General features: G+C 54.8%; 1 protein-coding gene across 1 annotated transcript in view; it reads right to left on the reverse strand.

The window, feature by feature from the left end:
* Hspg2 (heparan sulfate proteoglycan 2) overlaps positions 1–14577 on the reverse strand; it is a 100050-nt gene that overhangs the window by 44974 nt on the left and 40499 nt on the right. The window contains exons 5-33 of the mRNA XM_027399760.2: positions 14478–14536; positions 13921–14081; positions 12099–12227; positions 11614–11868; positions 11410–11529; positions 10765–10896; positions 10490–10634; positions 10254–10405; positions 10009–10155; positions 8487–8650; positions 7999–8178; positions 7693–7889; positions 7437–7584; positions 6778–6905; positions 6363–6449; positions 6227–6285; positions 6027–6094; positions 5131–5271; positions 4838–5014; positions 4555–4734; positions 4345–4463; positions 3889–4000; positions 3664–3777; positions 3446–3573; positions 3055–3141; positions 2413–2462; positions 2030–2124; positions 1699–1839; positions 1175–1366 (exon numbers count right to left, since the gene is read on the reverse strand). Coding sequence (XP_027255561.1) covers positions 1175–1366; positions 1699–1839; positions 2030–2124; positions 2413–2462; positions 3055–3141; positions 3446–3573; positions 3664–3777; positions 3889–4000; positions 4345–4463; positions 4555–4734; positions 4838–5014; positions 5131–5271; positions 6027–6094; positions 6227–6285; positions 6363–6449; positions 6778–6905; positions 7437–7584; positions 7693–7889; positions 7999–8178; positions 8487–8650; positions 10009–10155; positions 10254–10405; positions 10490–10634; positions 10765–10896; positions 11410–11529; positions 11614–11868; positions 12099–12227; positions 13921–14081; positions 14478–14536 — 3867 coding nt within the window. The remainder of the gene's footprint in view (positions 1–1174; positions 1367–1698; positions 1840–2029; positions 2125–2412; positions 2463–3054; positions 3142–3445; positions 3574–3663; positions 3778–3888; positions 4001–4344; positions 4464–4554; positions 4735–4837; positions 5015–5130; positions 5272–6026; positions 6095–6226; positions 6286–6362; positions 6450–6777; positions 6906–7436; positions 7585–7692; positions 7890–7998; positions 8179–8486; positions 8651–10008; positions 10156–10253; positions 10406–10489; positions 10635–10764; positions 10897–11409; positions 11530–11613; positions 11869–12098; positions 12228–13920; positions 14082–14477; positions 14537–14577) is intronic.

The raw sequence follows: 14577 nt of genomic DNA on the forward strand, positions 1-14577 counted from the left end.
AGGCATACCTGGTGAGCCCGGCGTAGCCGTGCAAAGTGAGCCTCCCTCTGTGGGGCAGCAAGAAGCACCAGGGGAGGAGACAGAGAAAGGTCTGAGGGAGGCCAGGAGAGAAGGAACCAAGGGGAAGAATGCACCGGAAGGCAGCCAGGTTGGACAGAGGTTGAGCCTCTTTCTCTCCAAGGAGCAGAGCCTGGAAGGCCTAAAAGCCCTACTGCTGAGTGGACTATACTGGCCTCATCTGGTGGGAGACTTAGATACTAAGTAAGTCCCACTTGTCCTGGTACCATGGCCATGGCTGAGGACCACATGTGGCTGCTCTGGAGTTCTCCCTTTATTTATTGTTTTTATTTTTGTGCATTGGTGTTTTGCCTGCATGCATGTCTATGTGAAGTTGTCAGATCCCCTGGAACTGGAGTTACAGACAATTGTGAGCTCCCATGTAGGTGTTGGGAATTGAACCTGGGCCCTCTGGGAGAGCACCAGTGCTTTTAATCACTGAGCCATCTCTCCAGCCACCCTGGAGTTCACCTCTTAGACGCTGCCCTTCATAAGACCATCCTTGATGATGCTGCCTTCCTGGCAGATTTCACTTCAAAGTCAAAATGATGGCTCTCTTTTGCCTAGCTCAGCTTTTTAAGGGCAGGTCTGACCTACAAATGCTGCTACTAGTTGTAGGACTCAGGAAAAGTTCTTGAACTCTGGCTTTACTTTCCTCTGCTAGGAAATGGCAGTGAAGCTAGCTGGTTCATGCAATCATGATTTAAGATGCCTGCATAAGTGAGTGTGTAGTCAGAGCTCAATAGAAATGACCTGAGAATCACCATGCCAGCACCCAGTACTCAGCCTGCAACACCCAGCACAGATGAGCACCCAGGAGATTCACACTGAAACTGTCTCACCATGCATGCGTTTCGGCCTGGCCTGAAAGTTCAGTCATTACCACTTGAGTGCTCAGTATGTGTCAGGGACAATCCTCCCAACCACCCTGGGTTGGGGAGGTCAGGTGTCCAGCTAGAGGACAGCTCAGCTGAGATGTAATCTGAGGTCACTGGACCCCAAAGACCACACACTACATGACATGGCAGCCATGACTCCATGTTGACTCCATGTTCAGCAAGGACCTGGCTCAGAGCTGGCACTTGGAGAGGGGCCGCAGGCCTCGCTTATATCTTACCTTGTCTCCCTGGTATGTTTCTGGAAGCTGCCAGTAGAAAGACTCTTGGCCAAGGTGGGCAAAGTTGCCAAAAGAGAGCTGGGACCCACCAGACACTGATTCCACGGTGAAGCCTCCTGTCAGTTGGCTGTTGCGCTGTGGGTTCACCAGGGCAAAGCCTTGGAAATCCCCAGGAGCAAATTGGGTGGAGATCTGGCAGCAGGAGAAAAACAGGGGTCAGCTAGGTGACGGATCACGCACACCAGGATGGTCAGGGCACAGAAGGGCAGGATAGGACATGGGGCTTGCTGAGACCAGGGCTGAGCAAGACATGATGGAGGGGGTGGATATCGGGTTAGATGAATGGGTATGCTCAGAGATGAGATGAGCAACAGCAGAGGCCCAGTTCTTGAGACAAGAGTCAGTTCACTGGACTCAGTGCCAAGGTGAGCAGCAATGGAGGCCTGAAGATGGGTACCACCTGGGAGGCTGGCACCCATCTGGGACAATGCTCCCGATCTTCAGGGTGGCAGACTGGCTCTGACCTGGTGGCGTGAGTAAGAGGAGCTGGCACACTGCTGGGTGACACCCATGCAAAAACAGGGAAGGCAGCCTTCTGGGTTGCTGGCACTCAGGTAGAAGTGGTGGGGTCGGCAGTGGCTGCAGGTAAGGCCTTCCACCTGGGCCTGGGGAGGATGGAAAAAAAGATGTGAAGGGACTCAGGGGTGTCTGCTGGACCCCAGGAGCTGTTGTGAGCAGCCCTGCCTACCCACCCCATGACCAGGCCTGAGGATCCCCTCGCGCACCATCTGACTTCTATTCGGCCCCAGTGCTGGACTGAGATAGACCTCATGGAAGGCAGGACTTTGAACTGACCTTGCATTGACACTGACCAGAGGCATCACACTGGCTGCTGACACTGCCATGAGGGTCACAGCCACAGCCTAGATCCTCTGGCCCCTGACCATCTCCTGAAGAGTAAAGAAGTCATAGATGACATCCTCAAACCCTACACCAAACACAGGCTCCCTAAGCCTGTCACTCAGCACCAAGAGGACTGCTACCTGCTTCTGAGCATGTTGGAGGTGCCTCTCCCCTATCCCATGTGACAGACAGAGAAGCCAAGAATCAGAAAGGTAAAGCCACCTCTCCCAGGTCCCAGGGAAACAAAGGATTTGTCCTAGCTCCCCCTGGACCACTGCCACCACCATCACTCAACTCCCGCCACCAAGCCCTCTGAATTCTGCAACTCTACTCACTGTGGCAGGGCTGTCCTTGACTGGGATTACCATAGTAACCTGGGGCACACCTACAGAGAGAGAGAGAGAAAGTGGTGAAGAGCTAAGGTCCAAGGAGAATCGTGGCTTAGACTCATGACCCCCACTGTAAGAGGAAAAACATCAGTCTTGTGCATCCATTTCCAAAGCATGGGGGAGTCCGAAGCAAGGGTGGGGCCAAGACCACAGCCAATGAGTTGATTCCATCAGGCCCTGACTCAAAAGGTCAAACTCAAGAGGCCTAATGTTCAGCCTCATGGTGTGAACCTAGAAGCACCTCCAGGGCATGGAGGTAGGAGGAACAGTAGTTGAAGGCTATACACAGCTGCATAATGAGTTTGTAGCTAGATTAAACGACATGAAACTCTGTATCAAAATAACCAAACAGCAAAGGGTCTAGTGGGAGGACTCTGGCCTGGGTAAGACAAGGGAGGGCTGGAAGGTGGGCTGCAGGTCAATGCCAGGCTGCAGTGTGAGGCTTCCAGAGAGGAAAGCTAATGTCCTTTGACAGCCTGTGTGATGAAGAGAAGTTGCAGGCTCCTTGTGAACAGGAGGCCTGGGACTCACTGAGGACCCTCAGGTATATCCTCCTGGGCCCCAGGCGCACCCCACCACCCGTCTCACCTCTCACAATGACGCCCGCTGTGGCCTGCTGAACATGAGTCACAGGTGGGGTGGCCATCTGTGTCCAGGAAGCAAGTATGGGCAGCCCTGAGAGAGTGGGAAAGTCCTGTCAGTAAGACAGTGACTGCTCCTGCTGGGCTCGCTCACGGGGAGACGGCGAAGTCTATGCCAATACATCCTTTCCCACCACCTCACTCAGCTCTACCCAGGGGCTAAGGTGGGTACGTTGTCCCCATTTAGGAAACCGGGGCTCTGAAAGTGAGCGTACTTTCCCCCAGTGACACTGAGAAGTGGCCAACCAGGATTTACCTATAGCCTCTCCCCAGTGCTGGGCAAGAGGGGGGATAAGAGGGGTGGTAGGCATTTCAGGAAGAGTGGGGTCCAGACTCACTGGCCAGCAGCAGGGGCTCCATAGCATGGGCAGGGTTGGCAGTCCTGTGGTGTGCCCCGCTGGGCATCCCCATAGAACCCTGGCTGACACTGCTCACAGTGAGCACCTTCTGTGTGGTGCTGGCAGCTCTGCAGGGACAGAGGACAGGTTGAGGCTAGCCCCTAGAAACCCCAACCTGCCTTCCAACCAAGGATGGAGAGTGAAAGGGCAGGACTCACCTGGCAAACACCAGTCTCAGGCTCACAGGCCTCTGAGTGGCCATGGCAGTTGCAGCGTTCGCAGGTACCCAGGTAGAGTCCACTGGGCATGCGTGTGTAGCCTGTGTCACAGTCCTGGGAACAGAAAGATGGTGGGGGGCTGAGCATACGGGGAGAGACAAAGGAGGCCAGGACAGCAAACACTGTGAAGGAAGCTGGGTGGGTAGGTAGGGGACCCAGGCTCACCTGGCAGGAAGGGCCACGGTACCCAGGTGGACAGGTACATTGCTCTACTTCCAACGCTGAGTCCTGGCCAGTGTAATCTGGCACAGCTATGTCCATGCTGATGCCAGAGACCCTGGATGTGATAAGACTCACGGTGAAGGACTCTCACTGTGCACTGGTAATACCTAGAATCCCATGCTCCATCTCCATGTGGCCTGTGTTCTCCAGCAGTCTCTTGGGCTGCGGTGAAGAGCTCACATCTGCTGAGCTACCTCCAAAGGGCTACCATCCTCTACCCCTCCTCACCCAGACATGCTACTCTACCCAGGCGACTCAGAAGACACTGGTCCCCAGCTTCTCAGGATTCTCTGAGGGAAAGCAGCAGTATGCTTTGCATTCTACAGGCAGAGTGTGAGTGGCTACACTACGTTTCTGCTTAGTCTGGAGACCCCTCTGCCCTGCCCTGGCCCCAGCTACCTGCTCTCAGCCGGTTGCTGGGTGTAGGATGCTTGGATGAGGAGGGTATCGATGCCTGCCAGGGCCATCAGCAGATGCTCCCTTGTGGCTGGCTGCCCGTCAGGCCGCTGCCACGCTTGCTGTCAAGAAAACAACATACGATCCATTCCTGCCACCTTGGGTGCCGAGGCCCCAGAAGAGAGGAACAATAAGGGACGGGAAGGGGCTCACCTCTCGGAAGGGCACTATGAAGTTACTGGGCTGGCCAGGGCTGGGCTCCCTTGAGGCGTGGTGCTCCAACACGATGCCATTGCCCTGCAGCACCACCAGTGGCTGTCTGTGCAGGGGTGCAGAACTGGGCCGTGGCCGCTGGGTTATAGTGAAGCGCAGCTCTCCTCCGTAGGAAGTCACCTAGCATGGGGTGGACAGGCGTTCAGCGGGAGACTTGAGTCAGGCCATGTTAACTGCTATTCTCTCAACGACCTGCTTGTCTTGCTCCTCTGTTCCCACCCACCTTGTCTCCTCGGAAGCTGGCAGGAAGGCTCCAGAAGTAGGGTCCAGACAGGAGGTTGTGGAAGGAGGAGAACAAGAGCTCCCCAGGTGCAGGGGACGAGACCCCCTCACTGGTGGTGTGGGTACCTGCCACATTTGTCAGGCTGAACTGAGAGGGCTGTTCAGAGGCCCCGAGCACCTGGAAACGGAGAAGGTTGGGATAGGGCAGTTGTAGCGGTGGTGGGACCCACCCTTTGTCCCCCCCCAGGCCCCAAGCATGGCTGTCCCATCCTGCGGCCGCCCTCTTGTGGGTACCTGGGCTCGGCTCCAGGAGGAGCTGCTGCACTGCCGACTGACCCCCATGCAGAAGCACTTGAGGCAGCCGTCAGGGTTCTGCTTGCTCAGGTGGAAAGAGCCTTCCGAGCACTCGTTACATAAGCGCCCCACCACATTGTTCTGTGGACACAGAGTTGGGAGCTTCAGGATGGCCCATAGGAGGGGCTACCTGAACACACCCACAGTCTAGATGGGGCCCCAGAGCACCATGGAAAACACGTATGTGTGAAGCATCACCATCAGCAGATCATGGCTGCTTACAGAAACCGCTCTTCCCTTTCTCACTGGCTGCTAAGAGGCTCACAAACAAGTTAGGATTTGAGACAAAGCAAGCTGATTGAATGGATTGCCACTGTAACTTAGGATGGAGAATCTCATGCTCTCGCTGCTGCCTCTGCAGCCACCTCACCCAACTCCCATTAGGGCTTTCAGGGGAAGGCGGATATTTCTTCCATCCTTAAAATAGCGAGGCTTGAGACATGCATCAGCACACAGGGTCCACTCGGCGTGCTTGTCTACCCTTCGTTACAAGATCGGGGGTGCCTGACTGCGAAACCCACCCAGCTGTTTCCCCCACTGACCTCTGATTCTCCTACAATTGATGTGATATCAACATGAAACCTGACAGAGTGACACAGGTGAGGGCCGGAATGTATGCAATAGCTGCCAAGGGCATGTCAGGAAATTGAACTTGGGGTGGCTGAGGGAAGGCCAGGACTTCCTCATGGTATAGAAGACCAGGCAGCCAGGCCTGTGGGCTGCAGGCAAGGTCAGCGTCCACTTGCCAAGGTACTAGAGAGGGTAGGATCTCTTTCCTCCCTTGGCCACAGTAAGGCTGGGTCCGAGGTCTTGGAGACAGCAGACAGTACACGCACCTTACAGCGGCAGGCCCCTCCGGTGGCACTCAGGCTACCTCGCTCATCACAGCGCACAAGTTCCTGGGCTGGAGACAGAAGGAAAGCACCGGCAGATTGGGTGAGAATGGGTGGCTCTCCAGGGATTCTGGGTATGGGCTGGAAACGGGGAGTGATTTCCAATTCAACAGGTTATGAGAGGAGGTGGTCACGATACTCACTGGTGGGCCTACACTTCCCGCCTGGCTGGATGGGGTTGCCTTCATATCCAGGGGCACAGCTGGGGGGAGACAACACTGTCACACCCCGCCAGGACATCCTGTTTCCCACCTGCCAGCCCCGTCAGCTCCTCTTTACCTTTCACAGCGACGGCCGGTATAGCCTGGGGCACAGGCATCACAGGTGGCTTGGCCGTCTGTGTCCAGGAAGCAAGTGTCTGAGAATCTGTGGAGATCAAATGGGCAGGATAGAAGGGTAAAACTGGGTGCCAGGCCTGACATGCTCACCCCAGGAAATTACTTCTGTCCTCACAGACAGACGGAGAGGCGTGATGCCATCTCCTGGCCCCTGTACTTGCTCTGTGGCCTCACAGCAATTGTAGAAAGGGAGATGCGGCCCACTGTACAGAAAGGGAAAATGAGGCCCACAAGAGATCAAAGAGCATGGGACTACTCAGTGAAGAGGTCAGGACTGGAATCCACGTGGGTACCCAGTTTCTCTGGCAGAGAATGCCCCTACTTGCCACACTACCATATCCTGAGCGGGTTCTGACCTTCGGGAGGCGTCGATGTATGGGCAGGGGCAGGGCCGGCAGGCTGTGGCTGTGGCTTTTGTGGCATCCCCAAAGAAGCCAGCTTTGCACTTGTTACACTGAGGTCCTTCAGTGTTGTGTTGGCAGTTCTAGGACAGGAGAGGGTAGGCTCAGGGCCTGCTGAGCAGAACTGGGCCAGACAGGCTCTAGAATGTTCCACAGCTTTGTAGATAGTAGCATCAAGGTAGTCCAGCATGGAAGCCAATCCCATAGATGGTTCCAAGCACCTCTTGATATGGAGCCAGACCTGTCACCCTCTTCCACAGTACACCCAGGGCTAGTTCTGCCCTAGAGTTCATTCTGTCACCCCTACAGCTGCTGGGGCATCTGATGACAGTACCCTGTCTGTGCCTTCTCTTTGATCAGCTCCACAATCCCAGTCCTCATCACTATTGCCAAGAGATGAGGTGTAATGTCTAGGCCATGCTTCCTCCAGCCCTCGCCAAGGGAGAGAAGCTTTCAGCTCCCTTGTCTAGCCACAGTATCTCTTGTTAACATATCCAGAGGTCATGGTAGTTCACCTGGAGCCATTCAAGCCATTCTAGAGGTCATGCAATGCTCTTGGATGCAGGGGAGACCCACACCTATCCAATGTCCAAATGGCAGTTTGCACTACTCACCAGGCAGTGGCCATAGACAGGGTCACAGGAGCTGGCATGGCCATTGCAATTGCAGCCAGAGCAAGTGCCCAGGTAGGGCCCTCCGGGCACCCGGGTGAAGTGGGCATCACAGCTTTCACAGGACAAACCAGAATAGCCAATGGGGCATCTGTGGGGATAGGGTCAAGAGAATGGCTGCAGGAACTACATTCTCTGATGTTTCACTTCTACCCCAGATAGTATCCCCAGGATCCACAGCCCCACAGGGGGCAGGCACCTGCACTCCTCCACACTGTGAGCACGGCCATGGCTGGTGGTATGGGTGACAGTGGTGTCCATGACGATGTCACTCAGCCCCACACTGGCCATCTTGGTATTGTACACTGTCTGCAGCAGTATACCCTCCAGGCTGGCCAGCGCCTGCAGCATCTCAGCCCGCTGCACAGGCCGGCCAGACTCATGGACCCAGTGTTCCTGGAGGGGACAAGGTTGTTTTGTCTATCAGTGCCTGCGTGGCGTGCATCACTCCACCCTGGCCAATCCTCCCTCCTAGACTGACCCCTGGGACTCAGGTACCACCAACCTCAGAGAGCTGGACCTGGCGCTGGTTCAGAGTTCCAGGTTGGGTAGGTGTGTGGCCTCGAGAATGGAGGCGGTACCCTGCGCCCACAAGGATCACATCTGGTTTCTGCACTGGTTCCAGCATGCCTCGAGCCAGATCATAGCGCACTTTGTAGCGCAGGTAGCCACCATAGGAGTCCACCTGGTCAGGATAGGTTAGATCAGGGTTGGGCAGCCATCCTTCCCTACTCTGCCCATCTGAGGCATACAGAGTGCCTGGCATGGAAGGCTCATAGAGAACTGGGCATGGGGAGCCCAGCCCATGGCAGACAGTTTGTAATGCTGTACCCATGGAGGTCAGTGTGGAGCACTCTAGCCAGCCCAGAGTAGGCAGTCAGAGAAGAACCCAAAGTGGGTTGGGAGAGCAGCCAGCAGAGATCTTGCCTTGTCCCCAGAGATACAGCTGCCTTGCTTCAGAGTGAGCAGAGACTAAGCAGGCCCTGCCCTTACCTTGTTCCCCAGAAACTGCTTGGGTAGGGCCCAGAAAGCGTCATGGACAAGGAAACGGCGTGACAGGTCAACCAGCTGGAACTCCTGTAGGGCTGGATCAATCTGCAGCTGGGTGGAGGAGAGGGGTGGCACACCAGGCTGCGATGGCATGGTCACATTCACACCTGCAAGGACAAAGGCAGGGTGAGGTTTGCAGCCCATGATTAGTGGAGAACAGCCACCCTGAGAGCTGGGATCCAGGAAGGGACAATTGAGAGAAAGCAGAGGCATCTGTCTGGAATTTAGGAAGTAGCCAAGCAGAACTGGGCATGGCACACACCTGTAATCCCAGCACTCCTGGAGGATCACGAGTTCAAGCTGGAGGCCAGCCTGGGCTACATAAGACCCTGTCTTAATCCACCCACTCCCACCCCCAAAAGAAGCATCAGTTCTTTCTTTTCTCTTTGTAGTCATTGTACCTCCTGCAGTTTTGGTGCATGCTCTAGGGAGGGCCATCACTGCAGAGTGACAGCTGGGAGCCACAATCAAGGAAAGGGCAAGAGAATCACTACAGCAGGACTTCTCAGAGTCTTTGTACCATCAGGCTGGGAACAGCCCACTGAGGTTAGCAGAGAACTATGTAGGGCTGAAGAAGAGAAACCCAAGCCCTGGTTCCACCATGTTCCTGGGGTCTGACCCTGGACAAAGGGCTCTGTTCCCTTATCTATAAAACAATGATCCTGGTGGCCCAACTCATGGAGTTATGAAGACAAAATGCACAAGTTGGCAGAAAGGTTAAAATTGAGGGTAACATGAAGGAAGCACTCAAAATAGGGCTCACTCTTACTGTTACGAGGGGTCACTGATTCAACCCCAAATGTGCACTCATTCATTCACTCACTCATTCATTCATTCACTCACTCATTCATTCACTCATTCACTCACTCACTCACTACTCATTCACTCACTCATTCATTTACTCATTCACTCACTCATTCATTCATTCACTCATTCACTCACTCACTCACTCATTAACTCACTCACTCACTCACTCACCCACTCACTCACCCACATCCACACAAGGTTTCTCTGCAGCACCCTGCCAGCCCCTAGTGCCAGCCCCTAGGGCAGTGCCACTTCACATGTCAGTAGGAACACTTGGTACCTACACTCTGTCATTTGATGCTCACATATCTTTGGTGGCAATCCAACACTCTTGCTGTTTGTGTGGAGTATGTGTGTACATGCTTGTGTGCAGATATCCATGAGCGTGCGTGCGTGTGTGTGTGTGTGTGTGTGTGTGTGTGTGTGTGTGCGCGCGCGTGCGCGCGCGCTTGCATGTGTTTGGAGACATGGGACCTAGGCTACAGAATTTGTCCTCCCTATAGCCTGAGGCAGGGAAGCTACAAACATGGATCTAGCTTGTCCTAAAGGTTTTTCTGATATAACTCAGTGTTTTCTCAGTCACTCCCTACCCTTTGGCCCTGGTCCTTCTCCATCTGTCTCAGGTTCCCAGGAGCCCGGAGTCCACCCATCCACATACCCTTGAAGTCATTGGGCTGGTCAAAGCTCAGCCGGATCTGGTCCCGGAAGCGCCGGCTGCTCTGGCATACATTGGTCACACCAAAGCAGAAGCAGGGCAGGCAGGAGGCGCTGTCCTCCAAGTAGAAGTGTCCATCGGGGCAGGGGCCTGTTGGGAGGCAGGGAAGGGGCTGTGGTTGGCCACCAGCAGGAGGTCCTGTGGCACTGGTGCCAGTCACCCACCTTACACCCGCCCGTCTACAGCACCTCGCTGTGGGACGAGTTCCAGCACGCCATCTGGAATGCCAAACACCATGCCACGTGCGTTCATGGCTTCACAGGTGTAGGCGCCCTGGTCTGCCTCCTTCACATCACGGATGATCAGTGTGCCACGCCCTCCCTCGCTGGTCATCGTCACCCTGGTAGACAAGACAGTGGTGGGTTAGGCTTGAGCCACAGACTCAGTCTTTTCCATGGGCAAATCACCCCCACCTGAGTTGTACCTGGGATGAACAGGGATGTGGCCCCAGTTGAGCCTCCAATTGATGATGGGTGTGGGGACACCAATGGCTACGCAGGTGAAAGTCACTGTCTGGCCCCGGGAAGCCTGGATGGACTGCTGGGGAGGCGTCACCACCTGGGGGGGCACTGGGGACAGCAGAGCAGGAGTGAAGTGTTCAATCAGCAATTGGGGCAGGAAGTGCAGAAGAGTGGAGACTCGAGTGGAAAGCAGATGGGACATGGAGCCACCCAGGGCCATCCCCAGGACATCACTCACTGCAGCCAAACTCATCACTGCGGTCAGGACAGTCAGTTTCCTCGTCACAGTGGAAGCTGGCCGGGATGCACTTGTTGGTGGAGACACATCGGAACTGTGTGGGCCCACAGTCTTCCCCAGGCTCCTTGACGGCTGGTGACAAAACCAGGTGGGGTGAGCACAGGGCACTGTCTGCAGGGCACCACGGCTCACCTACCACCTTCTTCAGGTGCCCTCTGGGTCACTCCCTCCCTCTTGCCCACATTACACACAATGCCTTCAAATCTGAGCCAAATACAATGCGTTATAAAGTGACCGGGCTCTGGCATTCTGTTACAACAACATAAAATAGACTGAGTAGCCCATGGGTTAGGTTGTGACCCACACACTGGTCCAGGACACCATCTTCACAGAGATCCGCATATCCACTTCTCTCACCAATACCAACACAGTAACAAAGAAAAGATTAATGGTCACCCAAATACAGCAGAGCAGGAGAGACATGGCCAGCAGGCTGTCAGCTAACTGCAGTTCCAAACACAGAGGAATTTGGATGTTTGTCTGCAGGGTCCCTCACTGACCAGTAAGGCCAGCACACCTCCCAGAGCAGGGACCAGAAGCACACAGACTGGAGGGACGAGGCAGAGTGAGGCCTGCTGTACTCACGGCAATTAGCCTCATCTGTATGGTCCTCACAATCGAAGTCACCATCACAGCGCCACAGCTTGAGAGCACAGTGTCCATTTCCACAGGGGAACTCGTTAGGTTCACAGGGTGGTGGGGGCCCTGTGTGGACCAGGCAGGGGGGTCACAATGGTCCTTTGCTGACCAGAACCCAGTCCCCACACTCCCAGCCTATATGGTACTCACCACAGCCCAGTTCGTCGCTGCCATCCTTGCAGTCTTCCTGACCATCACAGAGGTAATCTTTGGGGATGCAGTGCCCACTGCGGCATGTGGCCTCCTGGGGTCCACACACCGTGGGCACAGCAACACTGGGTAACAGAAACTGAGGTCCATATGTGACTGGTGGTGGATGTGCTGTGGCTGCCTCTGGCCAGAGTGGTAAAGGAGACACCTTCACAACAGCAGGTGGCATGGAGCTGAGCTCTGGTTCTGCCTCCTCTGTGGACAGGATCCCTTGATGCTTAGTGAATGGGTGGGTCTCATCCTCGCCCCAGTCTCCCATGCTCCCTGGAGTCTACCCCAAGACCAGCCTCTGCGTCACTCTTCCCCCACCCCCACCCTCTCCAACCTCTCTGCACCAAACCCTTATAGCCCAGATGACCCAAAGACTCAGATGTAGCCCCGCCCTGGGCATTAGGGGCCCCTTGAGGTTCCCAACAACTTCTCACCACAATTGAGCTCATCAGACATGTCCCTGCAGTCAGGTCGCCGGTCACAGCGATACTCTAGAGCCACACACTCGTTATAACTGTGGCAAGCAAACTCTGTCTCGGTGCAGACCCTTGGGATCTGTGGCACTGTTGGGAGGGGGCAGTAGGAAGGAGTCAGGCAGCAGGCTGAGGCAGCTAGTGGTGTGACAGACGGCAAAGGCAAGGCACGGCTGTGAGTGGCTCTGGTGCCCTGAGTCAGGCCACACTGTGGCAGACAGCAAGAGCAAGAAGCACTTGGTGGGCACACACATGGCACACATGGAACACTATGCAGGAGCCCTTACATGGAACTTCACTCGGGTGACATGCCACACACACGCAGCCACCATGCCATACACATGCAGGCTACAGCCGGGCCCGGTGAGGGCAATGAGACAGTGGGAGGAAGCAGTCACGTGGCCTTTGCCCTTCTTTTCTCCCTCTGTCAGGTTCTCTAGGAACCCCCCTGCACCTCAGCCAGGCTCACACTCTCACCTGGTGTCACTGTGACCCCCACAGCAGCTGGGGATGGTGGGGGGGTCTGTGCTGGAAAGGAAGCTGTAGTTAGCAACCGTCCCACCTGGGACCTGGAAACTGAGGCCCAAGCCGAGCCTGCAGCTGTCCCCTCCCTCGCCAAGAATTCACTGAAGGTGGGGATTAGATGGCTAGGCCTCCAGCAAACTTTAGGCCTGGGTCTTAAGACCCAGGAGAGCAAGTTCGATTTTGGGGTGCACGGATAGGAGTTTTCCATGCAGAACAAGGAAGGCGATAGAGCACTACTTTTTTTCTTAGACTTGATACCATTGTAGGGCTGGAATTTGTCCCGTTTGGAGCTTTACTGAGTCAGAGGTACATGGCATGACAAATGACAGCCTGCTCAGTAAGGACGCTGAGATGGAGAAGGGCCCAGTACCACAGCCTGTGAGGGATGAACCAGAACTGGCTAGGGAAAGACTCAGTGGGTCAAAGAGACAGCAGGTAGAAAGACAGGAAACCTGGGCAGGCCCTGAGCACTTCTGCATCTAATGGCTGTATGACTTGGGGCCCATTTCCTGTCCCCTCTGGGAGGGTTTCTCTTTTGTTTCCCATTCCTCGTGGATTCTAGAGAGAGCAGTGTGTGTGTGTGTGTGTGTGTGTGTGTGTGTGTGTGTGTGTGTGTGTAGTATGCCTTTGCATGTATAGATACATGTCATGAGATACATGTGTAGGTGATATGTTACATGGAGGCCTGAGACTGACATTAGGTTGTCTTTCTTGATCGATCTTCACCTTGTATACTATGGCAGGGTCTCTCTTGAATCAGGGCTTGATGATTCGGTAGTCTAGCTAGCTTGCTCTGGGGATCCCATCTTTACCTCCTGACAGCTGGAATTACCTGACAGCTGGAATTATAGGTGGCTGCCACACCCTCCTGGTATGCCCATGGGTGCTAAGGATCTGAACTCCAATCCTCATGTTCTCACAGCAAATGCTTCTTTACATGCAGAATCACCTCCTCAGCCCTACAACTGTTGGTTTTACTGAATGCCAATGCCTTTTGATTTGGAAGTGCTGTATGAAGGAGTTTATCTACTGTCCATATATGAAGGTCTGTGAGGACACAGCCTTATGGGTCCTATTAAAGGAAACAGTTGGGCTCCAACCAAGTAGAGACTGTACAAAGACTGACAGGCAGGCTCGGGTTCAGGATGAAGTGAGTTCCCTGTCTGGGGGGGGTGGTGGTAGCTCAAGGTGAAGACACCAAGAGGGGCTAGAGTCTGAGGAACTGGAGAGGCGACCCCAGTTTGGAGGACAGGCTCACCTGTGCCCAGGCGTCGGAACTTGAACCCCCAGGGGGAGGTGATGTAGGGGCCAATGGAGCCGCTGGAGACCACTGTGTGTAGCACCTCCTGAATCTGAGCCCCATCTGCATTCCCTTCGGAGCCCACATCCAGCTCAACAAAGACCCAGCCATCCAGCTCCCTGAGGAGAAAGAGGCCTATGATCTCCATACCTCTATCAAGTTCCTAGCCTTGTACTGGCTGGCCTGTGCCTAGGGTAGGGTCATTTCTGATGCAGGATACCTCATCTATGCTCTCTGAATTCCTGTCACACACCTTTAATCCCAGCAGGTGGGAGGCAGAAGCAAACTCTGAGTTTGAGGCCAGCCTGATCTACAGAGTGAGTTCCGGGACAGCCAGGCTACACACAGAAACCCTGTCTCGAAAAAAAAAAAAAAAAAAAAAAAACAAAGCCAAGAAACAAAAACAGCCCATCCCTTCTGACCCTGCTTGTCCTGCTCTTGGTAGCCAAGCCATTTCCCACCCTTGGCCCCTCCCAGTTGCTCCCACCCCTCCCATCCCCAGAAACCCATCTCACTTGATGAACACCACGCTGACAATCTGGTCTCCTGGGATCTTCAAGTACTCTGACTCCAGCTGTGGGGACACACCATCATCAAATGCCTCCCACATACTCC

The sequence above is a fragment of the Cricetulus griseus genome, chromosome 2 (assembly GCF_003668045.3).
Source record: "Cricetulus griseus strain 17A/GY chromosome 2, alternate assembly CriGri-PICRH-1.0, whole genome shotgun sequence".
NCBI classification, from domain to species: Eukaryota; Metazoa; Chordata; class Mammalia; order Rodentia; family Cricetidae; genus Cricetulus; species Cricetulus griseus.